This window comes from Bombina bombina, chromosome 3 (assembly GCF_027579735.1).
Source record: "Bombina bombina isolate aBomBom1 chromosome 3, aBomBom1.pri, whole genome shotgun sequence".
NCBI classification, from domain to species: Eukaryota; Metazoa; Chordata; class Amphibia; order Anura; family Bombinatoridae; genus Bombina; species Bombina bombina.
Genome location: NC_069501.1, coordinates 626,340,792 through 626,361,062, shown reverse-complemented (window position 1 = coordinate 626,361,062; position 20,271 = coordinate 626,340,792). Strand labels below are relative to the sequence as shown.

General features: G+C 36.2%; 1 protein-coding gene across 2 annotated transcripts; it reads right to left on the bottom strand.

The window, feature by feature from the left end:
* Window positions 1-2,397: 2,397 nt before the first annotated feature.
* NDUFS5 (NADH:ubiquinone oxidoreductase subunit S5) lies at window positions 2,398-19,129 on the bottom strand. 2 transcript variants are annotated; one of them, XM_053704831.1, is made up of 3 exons: window positions 19,046-19,129; window positions 7,881-8,113; window positions 2,398-2,633 (listed from the first exon to the last, which is right to left on the bottom strand). In XM_053704831.1, exons 2-3 carry the CDS (start codon window positions 8,094-8,096, stop codon window positions 2,535-2,537), a joined length of 315 nt encoding a protein of 104 aa, XP_053560806.1. In that variant the 5' UTR covers window positions 8,097-8,113; window positions 19,046-19,129; the 3' UTR covers window positions 2,398-2,534. The 2 variants fall into 2 exon arrangements, with proteins under 2 accessions (XP_053560806.1, XP_053560807.1); XM_053704832.1 differs by having other exon boundaries at window positions 19,050-19,098.
* Window positions 19,130-20,271: the final 1,142 nt, after the last annotated feature.

The window sequence follows — 20,271 nt, the reverse complement described above, 5'->3', positions numbered from 1 at the left end:
AGAGCTTTAACCCTTAAAATAACGAAACCGGTTACAGATTTAACCCCTATACAGTCCCAGCTACAGCCTTTGCTGTGACTTTACCAAGCCCAGAGGGGAATACGATACCAAATGACGCCTTCTAGGAACTTTTCCAACCACTTTCAGGTCCTCACACATGCATCTGCATGTCTTGCTCTCAAAAACAACTGCTCAGTAATGGCGCAAAAATGAGGCTCAGCCTACAACTGGGAAGGCCCTTCCTGACTGGAAAAGGTGTCTAACATAGTGCCTGACGTTAAAAACGTTCCCCAAGTTTATAAGTGTGAATTATCAGCATAAACATGTATAAAATGTCCAAATAAAGCAATCGATTTAGCCCATAAAAGTGTCTACCAGTTTTATAGCCCATATTAAGCCCTTTATTCTGTTTGAGACCAAGAAAATGGCTTACCGGTCCCCATGAGGGGAAATGACAGCCTTCCAGCATTACACAGTCTTTTTAGAAATATGGCTAGTCATACCTTAAGCAGAAAAGTCTGCTGTTTCCCCCAACTGAAGTTACTTCATCTCAACAGTCCTATGTGGAAACAGCAATCGATTTTAGTTACTGTCTGCTAAAATCATCTTCCTCTCACAAACAGAAATCTTCATCTTTTTCTGTTTCAGAGTAAATAGTACATACCAGCACTATTTTAAAATAACAAACTCTTGATAGTAGAATAAAAAAACTACAACTAAACACCACATACTCTTAACCATCTCCGTGGAGATGTTGCCTGTGCAACGGCAAAGAGAATGACTGGGGTGGGCGGAGCCTAGGAGGGACTATATGGCCAGCTTTGCTGGGACTCTTTGGCATTTCCTGTTGGGGAAGAGATATTCCCACAAGTAAGGATGACGCCGTGGACCGGACACACCAATGTTGGAGAAAAGTACTGTATCTTAAAAAGGTTATCTTTAAAAAGGGACATGGAGGTCAACTTTAAAGGGACAGTATACCCTCATTTTCATATAACTGCATGTAATAGACACTACTATAAAGAATAAGATGCAGATACTAAAATAAAAATCCAGTATAAAATGGTTTTAAAACGTACTTAGAAGCTTTCAGTTTTGCTCTGTTGAAAAGGTACTTGGGAAAGCCCACTGCAAGTGGTAAATAAGACACTCCCCCCCTCCCCCTTCTTTTGCATATGAAAAGACCCTTTACACAAACAGGAGCAAGCTGGAGAAGGTAACTGACGGTATTCAAATAAAACTTTGGGGCTTGGTTAGGAGTCTGAAAATCAGAGCAATGTTATTTAAAAATAAGCAAAACTATACATTTAAAAAAAAAAACTTTATGGGCTTTATAAATAGATCATCTACAAAACATTTATGCAAAGAAAAAATGTGTATAATGTCCCTTTAAGCTTCCACACACTCAAACATAAAGGGGCAACATTTTTCCCTTAAATTACAAAGCGGTCACATGGAAGTACATAGCAATATGTGCAAGTGGCCAGAAGTTTTTTGCATTATGATCTAAAATGTAATCATGGTGAACAGGGTTAACTTTAACAGGAGCTGGTGACCATAACACAGCAGCTAAACAAGAATAGTGATGAGGTTTTTGTTTAATAAATAACTAGTTTGTTATTCCAATATAGATAGAGAAATGTGCTATGGAACAGAATGAGACGAGAGAAAGCCACCAATCTGCTGACTCCTGCAGAAAGACATGAGCAAATGCATGTATATATTTACAGGAGTTTTAGGCCTAAGACTTTAGGTTTGCTTTCCTACTCCTTAATTATCACGGATGAGTGCTAGAGGGGGCAAACCAAGATTAGCAAGTCCCCACATAATAGATGGAGTGAAACCTTATAGGGATATTAAACAATATGAGATTGTAATATAAAATATTTGTGTGTAGTTAAAAACATTTTTGATTATTTTTTCCCCCTTTTCCTATAAATGTAACTGAAAATGGTTTTCTAAATTCCATTGTTTCTATAAATTAGTCAGCACCACCCCTTCCTTATCTGTTATTTTACCTGCTGAAGGAACAGATGTAAAACAGACAATAAAATAGACTGTCCACACAGTTTTGTTTGGAACATAAGGTCATCTAAAAAGGGATTCCACATAGCTTTGCGCAAATTGAGATAAACAGAAAACGAGCTAAAAATGGAGGCACCTTTTACTTATAGAAACTAAACCTTCACACTTATATTGAAGTTTTATAATAATCCAATCAATCTTATATAGTTTTTACTTCTAGTTTATCAGGAGACAGATAAAGAATCAATAACAGTCTACATCTTAATTCCTTGATGGTTTCTTACCTGCACATAATCATGGTGGATGTATTTGTACCAGGATAAAATGATGAAACGGTAAGGCTTTGGCAATAAATAGAAATTAGGTCTACACTGGTTTTTAAGAGACATTTTAATAGATACATAGAGAGCGCAGTTATCTGCAGAACACAATGCTGTTATAAGATTCAATGTCCATATAAGACCTCCCTCCTCCGGGACTGCAGGTGACAAATTGCAATAAAATCTTGCTCATGGGCTATTCTCATCTTTGCTAAAGTCTGGACCCTTATATTTGCCTTCTTTCTCCAATTTCATTTTCTGATTCTGAATCTCCTGTAAGCGCTTCCTCTGTTGGGGGAAAAGAAAAAAGGAGCCTTATATAATCTTGATACAATATTGTTGAAACAGAAATCACACTCTAAATTGAACAAATCCGCCACCATCAAACACCAGAAAACTGTCAGTTTTTACATTTAACCCCTTAATGACCACAGCACTTTTCCATTTTCTGTCCGTTTGGGACCAAGGCTATTTTTACATTTCTGCTGTGTTAGTGTTTAGCTGTAATTTTCCTCTTACTCATTTACTGTACCCACACATATTATATACCGTTTTTCTCACCATTAAATGGACTTTATAAAGATACCATTATTTTCATCATGTCTTATAATTTACTATAAAAAAAAGTATGAGGAAAAAATACACTTTTTCTAACTTTGACCCCCAAAATCTTGTTACACATCTACAACCACCAAACAACACCCATGCTAAATAGTTTCTAAATTTTGTTTAGAAATACCCAATGTTTACATGTTCTTTGCAATTATAGGGCAATAAATACAAGTAGCACTTTGTTATTTCCAAACCACTTTTTTTTTTCAAAATTAGCGCTAGTTACATTAGAACACTGATATCTGTCAGGAATCCCTGAATATCCATTGACATGTATATATTTTTTTTTTTAGTAGACAACCCAAAGTATTGGTCTAGGCCCATTTTGGTATATTTCATGCCACCATTTCACCGCCAAATGCGATCAAATAAAAAAAATTGTTCACTTTTTCACAAACTTTTGGTTTCTCACTGAAATTATTTACAAACAACTTGTGCAATTATGGCACAAATGGTTGTAAATGCCGCTAAATGCCACTAGGCACCACACGTGTATTATACCCAGCAGTGAAGGGGTTAATTAGGGAGCATATAGGGAGCTTCTAGGGTTAATTTTAGCTTTAGTGTAGTAGACAACCCCAAGTATTGATCTATGCCCATTTTGGTATATTTCATGCCACCATTTCACCTCCAAATGCGATCAATTTAAAAAAAAACGTTAAATTTTTCACAATTTTAGGTTTCTTACTGAAATTATTTACAAACAGCTTGTGCAATTATGGGACAAATGGTTGTAAATGCTTCTCTCGGATCCCCTTTGTTTAGAAATAGCAGACATATATGGCTTTGGCGTTCCTTTTTGGTAATTAGAAGGCCACTAAATGCCGCTGCGCATCACACATGTATTATGTCTATCAGTGAAGGGGTTAATTAGGTAGCTTGTAGGGTTAATTTTACCTATAGTGTAGAGATCAGACTCCCACCTGACACATCACACCCCGAATCCCTCCCAACTAGCTCTCTTCCCTCCCCCACCCCACAATTGTCTCCGCCATCATTTATTTTATTTTTTTTGCCAAATGATCTGGGGATTGTATTTTGAGCTCCATATAGTTGTATGGTATAGGCTTAGTGAGAGATTTCTTGTATAGTCTAATACAGTGTATTTAAATAGTAGTCCTTAATGTAAAGTTGACACTTAATATACGCTTTTTTCCCTACAGAATCTCAGTATTACATTTTTCCCATTAATATGATCTGTATAATATGTGTTGAACTGCTGAATTACTGTTTACACTCCCATATTGAATGATTCATGTGATCTACTTGTTTGAACTAATAGATTAAGCACTGTTTGTTTCCAGCAATGCAAGAGTTAACTGTGGCAACAGATTTATGTCAGTGTAATTACATGATTTAAGAAGGCTGTGAGCCAGTACACAGCACGGTCTATGAGTAAGGCAGAGAAGCTGAAACATGTCAGACCGCTGCTGTCCTAGCTCTTTCGTTTTTATGCACTGAGAGTGTTTTTATATTTTGTATGGCAATAAAAGCTAAGTTATCTTTTTACCTGTGGCCCCGACTCGCCTTTTTTTCTCTTGTGGCTGCTGGCAGAAAGTCTGCCAGTACTAAAATAAAAGGTATCTTAATTTTTTTTAGCATATTAATATGCTGTTGTGGAGGATCCCCCCTTAGCCCCCAACAGCTCTCTAACCCTCTACCTTATTGGGAGCCATCTTGGGTACTGGCAGCTGTCTGCCAGTACCCAGTTTACAAAAAAGAAAAAAAAAAAAAAAAGACTTATTTTTCATTTTTTTCTGTAGTGTAGCTTCTCCCCCCAGATCCCTTAGATCCTTTTTCTATCTATTCCCTCCCCCCTCTCCCACTTTTTTCAAAACATTTTTCTGTAGTGTAGCAGTTCCCACCCGCTACCACCCTGTGCACGACCCTGCCTCCCGTGCACGCCCCCGGCTACCCCACCCACAATCCCGCCCCCCTCTTCAGCCTAGAAGCCATTGATGGCCGCCCACATTGGCTCCCACCCACCAACGATTGCGGCCATCGATTTCCGATGCAGAGGGCCAGAGTGTCTCTCTCTGCATCGGATGGCCAAGTATGGTTATTGCAGGATGCCTCGATATCAAGGCATCACTCCAATAACCGGAAAGCGGCTGGAAGCAAACAGGATCGCTTCCACGACCGACGACGTGCAGGGTACGGCCTCGGTCGTTAACTGTATTTTTTTTGGAGGATGTACCTAGGGTTGCCACCTGTCCCTTAAAATACAGAACACTTATAAGTTACACATGCTGCAGGGAGGAATATAAATAGTGCTGTCCAGAAACACAATACATGTTCCTCCCTGCACACCCTGCAGCATGTGTAATTCATAAGTGTCCAGGAAAACATGGCTGAGGTGGCAACCCTAGATGTACCCTGCACGTTGTCGGTCGTTAAGGGGTTAAAGGGACATTGAATCCAGTTTTTTTTCTTTTGTGATTCAGATAGAGCATGACATTTTAAGCAACTTTCTAATTTACTCCTATTACCTATTTTCTTCATTCTCTTGGTATCTTTATTTGAATTGCAAGAATTTCAGTTTAGATGCCAACCCATTTTTGGTGAACAACCTGGGTTGTTCTTGCTGATTGGTGGATAAATGCATCCACCAATAAAAAAGTGCTGTCTATAGTTCTGAACCAAAAAAAGCTTAGATGCCTTTTTCAAATAAAGAGAGCAAGAAAACGAACAAAAATGTATAATAGGAGTACAGTATTACAATTATTCTTAAAATTGCATGCTCTATCTGAATCACGAAAGAAACAATTTGGGTTCAGTGTCCCTTTAAGGCCTAACTGGAAATGGGTTTAAATACTAAAAATGCTGCATGTCATCTGGCCCTCACTAAGAAATGCACCCCATGTCCCCTCCTTAAAAAGGGCAGCAAACAACTTGTATTTACAAGACATTTCTGTTGTGTTGCTACAGAAAAACATATTAACCAAATCTAAATATTTCACAAACAAAATAACATCTAGTCTGCTGAAATTACTTTTCAAAAGCCAAACTCCATCCACCACTTGCCTTATTTAGAGAAGCCAAGGGCACTGTTTTGCAGTTCTCAGCTTAAAGGGACAGTGTACTGTAAACAATGTGTTCCCAATGACTTGCTAAACCACACCTACAGCATATAAAATTTGCTCTTTGAAACTACAACCCATTAAAATAGTCTAAGCTTGCAGAGAGATGAGACATCCTGATCACTTAAAAGGTTTCCTTTTGTTATCTCTTTCTCTATACAAAGAAAATTTGAAAATTACCATTTTATAACTTTCTCTCTCCCACTTGTAATTTCTTCTGCTGGCTGTGTTTACATAGCTTGTCAATGGCCTATACTTGAAGGGATTCTAAGCCCATTTTTTTTTTCTTTAATGATTCAATTAGAGCATGCAATTTTAAGCAACTTTCTAATTTACCCCTATTATCAATTTGTTTTGTTGCTATCTCAATTTAAAAAGCAGGAATGTAAAGCTTAGAAGCCAACCAATTATTGGTTATGCTAGCTTATTGATGGCTTTAATTTAGCCACCAATAAGCAAGTGCTATCCAGGGTTCTGAACCTAAAAAGGAAACATATGGGTTTAGTATCCCTCTAAAGGGACAGTCTACTTTTTTTTAAATAAAAATAAATAAATTAAGAAGGATAAATAGATAATGCATTTACTACCCATTCCGCAGCTTTGCATAACCAACATTGTTATATTAATATACTTTATAACTTCTATGACTGCCTGTTTATAAGGCCCTACAGGCTGCCCCTTCTCTCAGTGCTTTATATAATCTTGCACAACAGCCAGACAGACACTGCTATTTCATGTGTGACATATAGATAAATATTGTGCTCACTCGTGTGGAGAATGATAGTGGTTATGCAAGAACCAGCACTGAATGGCTAAAATGTCAGATTGTAAAAAGCACTGAGATAAGGAGCAGTCTGTAGGGGCTTAGATACAATGCAAACATAGAAATAAACAGTGTTGGATTTGCAAAACTGGAAAATGGGTAATAAATGTTTTAGCTATCTTTTTAAACAACAATTTTCAAGTAGACTGTCCCTTTAAGTATAGAAACTTTCAATATAGGTAGGGATACCACAGGCATAATGGCTATTTCAAATGCAGATATAAAGGCTAAAGAGCTATTTGTAAACAATTTAATACACTCCAGCAGGTAAAATGGATCATTGAGAACAAATTAAAAGTTGAGAAAAATTTAGGGTAAACTGTCCCTTTGAGCTTAATCGGGTAAAGTATGTAGCAAGGTTGGCCTTAAGAAATCAGCAGGGTACATTTCCAGCTCTTAAAAAAATTTTTCGAGCTGGGCCCTTCTCCTCCTGAACTAGATTTGTTTAGTCTGTTCTGTTTTTGTATCTTATCACAAATCTTTGTCATTGAATACCCTTATCTCTGTGCTACAGAATATTCTGCCGCTTTACAAATAAAAGATAATAATAAAAGTATATTCTCAAGTTGTTTTACTATGCACAACTAAACATTTTATAGTGTTGCATGTCACTCTCCACAAGAGCTCCAGCACTATCATACACAAATCTTGCAGGACTTCTTTGAAGTTACAATAATTCTTGTTTAATGCATTCAGTAACAACTCATGCGAGCAGGACAGAATCCACATTTGATATTACAAAACAGAGAGAGAAAAGGAGGACATAGGCTAGTGAAGATATTACACCAATGTCTTCTTTCTGAACTGCCCAATAACAGAACAGCATCTTGTGGGGCAGATATTGAAACGTGTCAGCAGTAGCAAGATGCTTCACATAATATGAAGTAGTATTTTACTAAGAAGGAACACCCGTGGCAGTTGTGTGCTCAGTTGCAGTATGTGAAGTCATCTTCCAGTTTGGTTCGTATTACAGAAATAAGTATTAAACATAAGCTACATTGAATTAACTATATGTCTCACCATTTTGTTCCTGTGCATGCACTCCATGAAGTCTTCATACTCTAGACTGCACTCCTTCTTAGCACGAATCTGACCAATGCCACTGGCACATTCTACCCAGTCTTTCTCAAAGGCATGGCAGTTTGCAGCCAAGCGATACGGCTGTACCCCACTCTGTAAAAGTAGCCATTTGTCTGCGTTGATCCCTAGCTTGCCTTGGATATCAATAAATGGCATGACTGGTGTCAGAGATTCTGTAAATACATTTGATATATGGAAGTGAGAAAGAAAGGTATCCATAAGACACATTATGCTACTTTAGAATCACAAATAAAATATTCCCTAAATTTAAAGAGATATGAAACCCAAAATGTTTGTGATTGAGACAGAGCATACCATGTTTATTCTCAAAAGTTTCCTGTTTACCTCTATTATCAAATTAGCTTTATTCCAATGATATTCTGTGTTGAAGGGATATCTAGATAGGCATCAGGAGCACTAAATGGCAGGAAATAGTGCTGCCATCTAGTGCTCTTCCAAATGAATAGAATTCTTGAAAACTGATGCCATATAGTGCACCAGAAATGGGCTGGCTCCTAAACATACATCTCTGCTTTTCAACAAAAGATACCAAAAGAACAAAGAAAAATAAATAGAAGCAAATTAGAAAGTTATATAAAATCGCATGCTCTGAATCATGAAAGAAAAATTGTGTTTCCCGTCCATTTTAGCTAAATTAGGCATGGTTCTACCTAAATTTTGTGTTTGCAATATTTCCATTTTTTATTTTTTCTTCATGCCGAAACAGAGAAACAAATTATTGTTATATTACATAATAAGATAAAGTCTGAAGTATTCTACAGGGAAATACAAACAATATGTTTTTCGGGGACTTTCAGAACTGGCCAGTTAAACACACTTGTTGCATTATAATAATAATTCCCTTTTTGCAATACAGAATATGTCCAACATCTACTTTAAACAAACTTACTTATATAGCACACCAATACATAGTTTTGTTACAGACTTCTAATGAACAAAGATACTCCCCACTGAGAACACAGAGAACCCATTACCAGTATATTAATGCACAAACACATTCGGTTAGTCTAGGCTAGGGTCAAAATATATAATTCCCCCATATAGAGTATCTTTTCCCATTAAATCAATCATTCGCTCCCAGATTTTTTTTATCTGTTGATATTAACTTAAAATTGCTTTCACAGAGGGATATTGTTAGTTATATTACATTAGAATACTAAGGGCCAGATTACAAGTGGAGTGCCAACAGTTACAGCAAGCAAAAAGGGGTTTATCGTGGGTGTTTACAAAGTTGAAAGTAAATACGATCGATTGAGCGCAATTCAAGTTAATGCTCATGAAGTCAGAGAGTACTCAGAGCTCTGGTTAACTGTTTCGCTTAACAAAGTAGTGTCACAAAATACATTACAACATACAGTTACACACACAAATAATAAAAAGTGAGGCTGTGCGAATTGTAGCCTCAGTTTCCTGTTTTTAGCTGACATGTGGTCTTCTGCTGTTGTAGCCCATCTGCTTCAAGGTTCGACGTGTTGTGCGTTCAGAGATGGTATTCTGCATACCTTGGTTGTAAACGAGTGGTTATTTGAGTTACTGTTGCCTTTCTATCATCTTGAACCAGTCTGCCCATTCTCCTCTGATTTCAGCAAGGCATTTTCGTCCACACAACTGCTGCTCACTGGATATTTTCTCTTTTTCAAACCATTCTCTGTAAACCCTAGAGATGGTTGTGCGTGAAAATCTCAGTAGATGTGCAGTTTTTGAAATACTCAGACCAGCCTGTCTGGCACCAACAACCATACCACGTTCAAAGTCACTTAAATGCCCTTTCTTCCCCATTCTGATGCTTGGTTTGAACTTCAGCAAGTCATCTTCACCACATCTAGATGCCTAAATGCATTGCTGCCATGTGATTGGCTGATTAGCAATTTGAGTTACCAAGCAATTGAACAGGTGTACCTAATAAAGTGGCCAGTGAGAGAGTGTGAGTCTGTATGTATATATAGATATATACTGTACCAAAATACAATCAGATATAAGTAGAAATATGTATTTATGAACACATAGAAGAACATGTTTTATCTAAAGAACATTGGAATGTGAAATATTCATATTTTCCTCTTTTTTTTTTAAACAAAGAATAAAACAAAACAAACAAACAGAACATAAGTAACAAGATACCTCTGAATGGAGTAGTAATTTTACATTAAAGTATAGAGCCGGGACACCTTAAATTTAAGAGATTGCTATATATACACGATGGGCTAGTCCGGTAGCTACTCCTGAATGCTGTCGGCATGGTTAGCGAGGTAGGGCGAGAAAGTAGATGGTCAGGAATTTCTAATACATTGTATCAGTTAGTGTATTCTATCTGAATCACAAAAGAAAAAAAATTGGGTTCAGTGACCCTTTAAGCCTGATGCCTGTATGTCAGACAAACCATGAGCTGTGTAGATAAGTGATGCGAGCATGCTAACATCATATGGCTATAGCAAGTGTTTAGCACATGGAGGTAGTCAGAGGGGGTGAACATCACGTGTATTGTGTTGGTATGTTGTGCATTACAACGGATAAAGCTTCTTTTAGTAGTATGATTTGACTAGCTATGATTTAAGTAAGAATTTAAGTTGTGAGCAAGCAGAGTATGGCAGAGTAAAATAACCCAAACACAGATATAACAAACATTTCTTAGTTGATTGCAAAACCCACCACAACCCCATGTCTAACTAGATGTTTCAAACGGATTCTTGACTACACAGCAGAATACTTTATACTTATGTAGGGAGGACTACATGCAACTTGTTATACTGCCCAACCACCGTATGCAATGCTCATAGGTGACCTGCAAACTGAGATTGCTCCATGGTGCCGTTTCAGAGGTGTAACTCTCAGTGTAAATATTAAGGTACATAATAAGGAAAATGTTATAACCTAAGATTAAACCATAATATCCCCGCCACAACAATATGGTAAGGTGAACAAAATATTGAACTGTATCCTTTACACAATACAAAGTTCCATCGGTAATGATTTCAGGACAAAGTTTTTCATAGCATGGGACCCAAAGTTCACAGAATTTAGAATCTGCATATGCAATATGGGCAGTCTTGTGGGACCCACAAGCCATGCTTTATCCAAGCCCATTTTTTGAAAGACTGAGCCAGGAACCACTAGCGTTACTGGAGAAGGTACGCTTTGGAAGTTGACGACATCGGAAGGTTGCAATAGCGGTTGACCAGGTGGTCACCTGTAGTGGTGCTGTATTGTGAATTTTCCTGGTGTCTTGTTTCCTTATTAGGGAGGTAAGAATGACGCCTATTAATGAAATGACAGATGAGAAATTGGTAATGAATTCTTTAGGTCTAGAGGTGTTCTCTGCAGAATAAGGAGTTAGACAAGCATCCTTCATATCCTGAATTAAAACAGCCGGGTCCGGAAATAGAAATGCTGAATCCATATTTTTAGTGTTCGGTTGCAGATGGGTTGAAGGTGTTTATTGCAGATCCAGTATGGAAGGGCAGGTTTGTGTAGTTACGGGGTTAACTTTTTTAAGACAGGGTCTACTAATAGCCAGGATTGTTTCATGTAGTTTCTCATAGCTAGAGAACAAACGGTCAAATGCCAGCAAGAAAACTTTAAATATCTGCATGGCAATATTATTTCCCGACCCCATTGCACTGAATAGGAAGTCAGTATGTACAAAATCCCTCTTGGATTACTATTATAGGGACAGTAAACACCAGAATTTGTTGTTGGTTAAAAAAGGTAGATAATACCTTTTTTACCCATTTCCCAATTTTGCATAACCAACACGGTTATAGAAATATACTTTTTACCTCTGTGATTACCTTGTATCTATGGCTCTGCAAACTGCCCCCTTATTTCAGTTCTTTTGACAGACTTGCATTTTTAGCCAACCAGTGCTTGCTCCTAGGAGCTTCACATGCCTGAGCTCAATGTTATCTATATGAAACACATGAACCAACACCCTCTAGTGGTGAAAAACTGTCAAAATGCTTTCAGATTAGAGGTGGCCTTCAAGGTCTAAGAAATTAGCATATATACTGTACCTCCTAGATTTAGATTTTAAAGGGACAGTTCACCCAAAAACTTTCTCCCCTTTAAATTATTCCCAATGATCCTTTATACCTGCTAGAGTGTATTAAATTGGTTGCAAGTAGCTCCTTTACTCATATTTCAGCATTTGAAATAGCTGATTTAGCTTGTGGTTTCCCAACCTATACTGAAAGTTTTGATACTGGCGTATACGCTATTGACAAGCCTAAGTAAACACAGCCAGCAGAAGAGATTACACTCTCAGTGGGGGGCATGATAGTAAGTAATAAAATAATAATTTTCCATTGTTCTCTCTATGTATTGAGTTGGCGTTTCAGACAAATATAAGATAAGGAAGCAAGTCTGTGTATATAAAACTGATAACATAATGAGATCTGATTACATGAAGCTCAACCCATTGTAATAGGCGGTGGTTTCAAAGCACAAAACCAGCTACTTCAGATACATAAATAAACCCAAAAATGCAATTTCTCAAATATTTTATACTCTGCAGTTGGTATAACAAGTCATTTAAAATACATTTATAGAAAAACTATTTTACAGTGTACTGTCCCTTTAACGAAGAATACCAAGAGAACAAAGCAAAATTGGTAATAAAAGTAAATTGGAAAGTTGTTTAAAATTACATGCCCTATTTAAATCATGAAAGTTTTTTTTTTTTTTTTTTTACTTGAATGTCCCTTTAAGTTAAATGACCCCCAGGGAAGAAGAGAGTGGATTTCTTCTATCTGCCAGTAATTCCCAGACAGCTTCTCTGTCAAGGGAGATGCAGATGGCATAGAAAAATGGTGATGTAAAGGAGATTAGAAGAGGTTCTCTTCAGAGCAACAAAAGCTCACATCCATCTTCTAGAGCCGCCCACCAGAAGTTGAAATATTCATATTTTCATGAATAGTTAGCGTAGTAGGGTCCACTTTTTTTTGTGCAACCAGGCGTGGGCAAAAAAAAAAGCTTACTTCTAGCTCAGTTAAAGCTTGAGTGGGAGCGTTAAATACCGCTCCATTTATAATCTGGCCCTAAGTGTAGTAATCTTAAATCCCATTTTCTCTTACTATGCTTCAGCATGGTAAGCATAGCTCATTATGCCCTAGTGGTCCCTTCTCTTTCTATAGTGGTAATATTGCTAATTCAGCGTTTGAGAATCCCATGCTACAGAGTGCCAGTGATGCCTTAAAAACTGACTCTGAAAGTGTAGATATACTGCCTAGCCTACTCGCAAACTACTACTACAGCACGCCCAATCATGCCATCCAACTACATGTAGTTTGCTCCAGTGCTAGGTAAAGCCGTCAGCTGCTTTACCTAGCATGGGAGCACGCTACAACTAGTTGAATGCGCAATTGGGTGCGCCGTAGAGGATGGCTTGGCAAGTATAATTTTAGCCCTTAGTTATTTTTAAATTTCTTTTCATATAGAAGGCTATCCCTATGTTACATAATTCTACATAAAGGCTTTATTTTTAAAATAATAACTGAATAAAGCAACCAATCATCAAATGCTATAAAGGGTGATAAACCAAAAATGAGCTGGCTCCTAAGCTTTACATTCCCGCTTTTCTAATAAAGATAGCAAACAAAAAAAATTTGATAATAGTAAATTAGAAAGTTGCTTACAAATTACACACTATCTGAAACATGAAAGAAATAATTTGGGTTTAGTATCGCTTTAATAACAAGACTTAATAGTTTTATTTAACTAAAACAATAACATTATAGGTTTCACTTTCATTTTTAATGCTTGCCCCTCCCTCATCACACTTAGGTCCTTGTGTACATCTGTTCCACTCCAAACAATCTTCTTTTCATTAAGCTTCTTGAAACTTAGTAAGGGGTTAATTCTGTGTACGTAGAATTGCAGGGGAACAATGGGGTTAAAGGGACAGTAAAGTCAAAAATAAACTTTCATGATTCAGATAGAACGTACAATTTTAAACAACTTTCCAATGCACTTCTAGTACCTAATTTGCTTCATTCTCTTGGTATCCTTTGTTGAAAAGCATACCTATGTAGGCTCAGGGGCAACAATGCACTACTGGAAGCTGCACATATGCCTTGTCATTGTGCTCAGTTAGCTCCCAGTAATGCATTGTTGCCCCTTAAATTAAGTATGCTAAGAGAACAAAGCAAATTTGATAATAGAAGTAAATCTGTAAGTTGTTTACAAATGTATGTTCTGTCTGTTTTTTTCAACTCCAGTCCTTAAGTACCCCTAACAGGTCAGAATTTTCATGCCATGTTAGCTAGAGCACAGGTGAAAATCAGCTGATGGTTAAGAGTTTGTTTTAATAACCATAGGTACTGATTATTAAACCTGTGCTCTAGTTAACATAATGAAAATCTGGTTGGTTAGGGGTACTTAAAAGGAACATTAAACACTAAATAAATGCTAGCAAAAATGATGCATTCAAAGAAAAGATTAGAATGAGAATAACATGTAGATGTTTTTTTAAAGTTTCATTACCTGTTTAAATATTGGCAATATAAGTGTAAACTATTAGTGTCTATAAAAAAAATGGGAGCTGCCATCTTGTAACTTAGGTAACCTTCTCTGCTGTGGCCAATTAAAATAGGTTACTAGAATGTACAGCCAATGGCTGCGTGGAAAATAACAGTATTCTGCACTTCCATTTCTAACAGGAACTGAAAAGCTCACATTTTCAGAATGGAATTACAGGAAAGGGGACAAAATAAATAATGGGAAGTATATGTATATGTATATATATATATATATATATATATATAAACAGTTTAAAGTTTTTAATGTCCCTTTAAGGATTAGAGTTGAGAAACACTGTTCTATCTGAATCATAAAATAAAAATTGGGGTTTATGACTCAGTAAATGTCTATTTCTCCACTTTGTAGGTTTATGCTATAATATTTTTGTTTTGAAGAAAGGGCAAATTATTTCTGCAGTCACAAATTCACAGATTTGAGAACAAAACCCAAGAATGTGCGATACCTTATAGATTTAAAAAAAAAAAAAAAAAAGTGCTACATAATCTTACATACACCTCTGGGAGCATGACATTATGAGTAGTTTGTATTAATGGAATTAATTTATCAAAAACATTAAACACAGCCATGAGTATACAGTCACATAATTAAAAACTAATCCTTATTTCACGATTATTTAAAAATCATTTATTTTTATCCTTCCTGATACGTATTTGAAAGGGCATTTTAGACATATTTACAACTATTTAAATGCTATTAGGAAAATGTCTATTATCTAGTACATGTGCAAAACACACTGACATTGCTGCAGGAGACATTGTAGAGGTCTATTATCAAACAGGGCACACATATATATGTGTTGAGTACACAATATCTTGTGCAGCTAAGGGGGTCTGCAACAAAATTCACATCAGGACCACAACATCTACAAATGGCGTGTTTTAAACTTTTATTTTAATATTTGAAGTCACACTATCACGTTTGTCCCCAACAGTACTTGCGCCTTCAAAACCAGGTTTTTCCACAGGTTTGCAATCCATTTCCATCCACTCCACTGCTAAACCATCTGAATGCATATTGTATGTTGGCATGATGGGCAGACTGGACACCATTTTCTAATGCTATATGGTCACTTTTAAACTGACAAGTTTTTTTTTTTTTTTTTACTATATTTATTTGTATTGTTTGTTAAAGGGTCGATTCCATTTTGCATATTCTTAAAACAAGATGTTTCTATTGAAAGGACATATAATATCTTCTTATAATGGATTTTAAAAGATCTAAAACTGTAAAGTGTGAACCTGCTCCCTTATAATCTTGTATCTACCTAGGAAACCTTTAAAGAGATTGCACCTTTGTGACAGGGCTTTATAAGGAGACACTCTCCACCATGCACACCAAGTCCTAGCACGGTCAAGGCAGTGCATTTCTAAGTGTTTGCGAATACATTATTGAACTTGTAAACTGGAATGTGTCTTTGTTAAGTGAGTTCAAAATAGGTAGGCTCAAGCACTTTGAAAATGCACTGCCTCGACCTCCCAGTTTCTATTTTAACAAAATCACTTGTGAAAGAAAAAAAAACAAATTTAAATGCACTATTTTGCATTGCAATTCTGATTTTTGCACTTATTTAATAACCACACCAGTGTCAATAATGCAATGTTTGTGTTTTCAATATAAAAAAAAATGGGGACTGGGGAGCAATCGTTTGTGGTGTAAAAGACCCTGATCTCTTCATAAACTTTCAACATGTAACAACTTTACTGGATCTCCCTTTTTTTGTATGAGGGGGAACAAACACTGCTAAATTGTTCATAGCTAAGAAAGTAGGTAGATACTTGCGCTGTAGAAGCATTACTAAAATCAGGGTACAAAAGATAGGGGATCCCTAATTTCCCCAGAGAAATAGAACAAAGATAGGTGGTCTCTTTTACAAGAGGGAGTATTATGCACTACAGTTATGTAGCTTAATTAGTAACAAGAGTGACAAAAGCAAAATATAAATGTGTAGTAAATATCAATAATGAGTTTGGAAATGTGTGGTCAAGACTGAGACTGGGATATAAGTAGCAAGCAATAATGTCAGTATTAAAAATAAAAATATTGAATATACTGTATATATATATATATATATATATATATATATATATATATATATATATATATATATATATATATATATATGAGACTGGAAGCGGATATAGTAAAAGGCGCTAAACTGAATGGGCAGAAAATTATTATATAAACATATACAGAGGAATATACTTATATAAGAACTAGATGGCAGAAATCCCCTTGGAGCAAAAAAACAACCAAAAAGCAGCTATCCCTTTAAGGAGAGTGGGAGCTGCAACAAGACAGAGAGAAACTCCCTAGCTTACACAACACTCCCTCACCACAAAATATAAATAAACAAGAGGACGTATAAAGGCACTAAATAGCGCTGGTTGTATAGAGATGTGATAGACAGCGTGATAATGTGTAAAAAACAGCATAAAAAATGTGAGGTTATGCACTATGAATATCTATATAGGAAAATGACAATCATATATATCAAGCAGACTGTGGATATATGTGAAGTGCAGACTTACAAGATAGAACCTCAATCATATGAGGTAAGTGACCAGCACATCAGGAAATTCCTCTCAATGGTTTCAACTGGCTTCCTTGGATGTTGGTGAAACTTCAGATGATTAGCTCGCCGGTTTCCCTCTGCTTTCTTGGGTATAGGTGAAACTTCAGGAGGTTAACACACTTATTTCCCTCGGCCTCTTTAAGTATGGTTCCTCTCAGGATTGGGTGGGTATTCCAGCCGCATCTAAGCAGCAATGATAATCCAAGGAGTCCAGAAACAAAATTTGAAGTCCAAAATACAGGAGGTCACAAACAGCAAAGATCTCTTGTAGGAAACACATCCAATGTCATTAAAAACACAGCAATTGCTCACAGAAGTGTAGTATCAACAAATGAAAAATAAAATACATATAAAATGAGTACAAACGTTAAAAGCACAAAATCCAATGATAAGATCCAATAGGCTTATCATAAGAGTCTTTAGATGAATTCAAAGGGAGCCGGGAGCACTGGAATACAAGAAATATCCAATGAGGAACAAAAAAGGAACCAAACTTTAAAGGTGACAAGATTTACTTACACCGGATGATGTCCACAAACATGTACCTCCTCCGGCAATCTCTCCAATCAGGGGTGGTTTTGATGATATCCGCAACTGTGTACCCCCTCCGGCAATCTCTCCACTTCAAATTAAAAAATGCCTCTGTTAGTAGTGAGAGTGTTTATCGATCCAGGTACTGGGCGGCGTTCACTTGAAACTTCAAACTTGGCGCCCCGGTACAAGCTGGGCTACGGAAGCCCAAATAGGACAGAATAAAGAGCAACGCGTTTCAGCCTGGAATGACCTTTGTCAAATTCTAAAGAAGGATGTATTCTTACCAGCATATATACCCCTAATTTTACTGCAAATGGCATAATCAATTTAGTGCCTACTATTATTAAATCATTTGGAATATAAAATGCATAATGCAATGTATCAGAAAGTACTATAAAAAAAATATACTTAAAAAATATAGACAGCGGTATATTGTGAAAAATAAGGGGTAAAATATTGCCAGATAAAAAAACATTTACAAACCCTATATTGCATAGTAGGTGGAGAGCTTGCCGGAGGGAGTACACATTTGCAGATATCATCCAAACCACCATCGATTAGAGAGATTGCCGGAGGAGGTACATGTTTGCGGACATCATCCAAACTATTCCCGGTGTAAGTAAATCTCGTCACCTTTAAAGTTTGGTTCCTTTTTTGCTTCTCATTGGATCTTTCTTGTATTCCAGTGCTCCCAGCTCCCTTTGAATTCATCTAAAGACTCTTGTGATAAGGCATGTGGATCTTCTATTGGATCTTGTCATTGTATTTTGTGTTTTTAATGTTTGTACTCATTTTATATGTATTTTTTTTTTCCATTTGTTGATACTACACTTCTGTGGTCAATTGCTGTGTTTTAATGCAATAATTTTTTATTGGTATTGCTAATACCAATATATATATATATATATATATATATATATATATATATATATATATATATATATAAAAATATTTTTAATACTGACATTATTGTTTGCTACTTATAATAGCCCAGTCTCAGTATTGACCACACATTTCCAAACTCATTATTGATATTTTCTACACATTTATATTTTTCATGTCACTCGTTACTAATTAAGCTACATAACTGTAGTGCATAGTACTCCCTCTTGTAAAAGAGATCACCTATCTTTGTTAAATTGATGTTCATACCCCAGAACTGAATCCCCCCACCAGATTTTACAGTGAAAACCTGTTGCATGACCGAGAACATAATTTAAGTAAAAATTAGGTTTTAACATATATACCTACTGCATACTTATAATCCTCCTTGTATATAAGAGCTAATAGTTACAACTCACATTAACACAAGCTCGTGTCATTATAAATCCTCTGTATCTCAACAAGCCCATACGTAAATCATATACGGAAAAAACAATAATGAACACATTATGTGAGTACATATTTGAAAGAGATTTTTAAATCTTAAAAGTCACTACTTCACCTGCCGATATTCAGACGTCCTCTACCCCAACTCGTCCCCGGCGTAAAAGCCGTAAAGAAGCTTTCACGTGATAATTGTCATGGCGCCATCTTTGATTTGGGCACAGTTTGGAAGCAAAATGTATTAAATTAATGATTCTGAAAGTGCATTTGTATTATTAATAATAAGAGTTTATACTGAATCTGTTGCCATAACTGGACATTTACTGGTATTTCATTTACATTTATTGGTATTTTAACCCGGACATAACTCATACAATTATTGTAACTGGTTATGAATTTACATTCCTGAAAAAACTTCCATTCTGCTCCAGATGAGAAAGCAGCGGTGTAGGGCTGTAGTGCAAGATTATAAATAGCTGGGGGGAAAAAGACTGAGATATGGGGCCGCCTGGCTGCAGGGGCTTAGAAACAGGCAATATTACAGGTTATAAAGTAGTATATAAATATAACAATGTTGGCTAGCTTGGGAAAGTGTAGAAAATGTATCTATCCCTTTAAACAAAAATAATCAAGTAGACTGTCTCTTTAAATAATGGGCTTCATTTTCTTATAGTGGCTCAATTCATTGTCATAATGATCACGTGGCAAAAACTGTTAACTATATATTGTTTTGGTGGTGTCAAAGATTATAGATCCTTGATTCTCTCTGTGTAAAATATATGATATTTAAACATTATTTTTTTGATTTTTTTTTGTTTAACGTTTTTTGTTTTGTTTTATGAGTTTGGACTCAAAATGAGTAAAGCCACCCTCCATAAAGTTTAGAGTTCTGTTTATTTCTAAACTGTATATACTGTTTTCCCAGTGATATATTGTATCTCTACTATTCTTCTGCATAAATTGCATAAAGGTGCAAAGTGTCAAAATAGTATGTTATCTTCGCATTTTCACTGAAACAAATGCCACTATTAATCTTAGTTTTCAATTAAGAATTTTACTTTATAAATTCCATTTGTGCCTGATGTACTTTTATTTATTATGGTTATTTACATTTGGGGTGTAGTGATAATAGCAGTTTGTGCTAACTGTAGATTGGGGGTCCAGGACATTGATGAATAGGGTTAATTAATCTGGGACATAGTGGTGGATAGTAGGCCTCTCTATTTGGATCATTCATTATGAAGACGGCCGCTCGTGGCACTCGGTTGTTTTCGGAGCCACATTAATTCTTGACAACACTAAGATCTTTGCAAATTCAGATCTCAGTGTTTTTAAAGAATCCAA

Excerpts from the sequence above, each read along its gene's own strand:
- NDUFS5 (XM_053704831.1), bottom strand. The coding sequence starts at position 8,096 with ATGCCATTTATTGATATCCAAGGCAAGCTAGGGATCAACGCAGACAAA. Across the intron at positions 2,634-7,880 it reads GCATGCACAGGAACAAAATG|AGGAAGCGCTTACAGGAGAT; the intron begins GTGAGACATATA and ends TTCCCCCAACAG.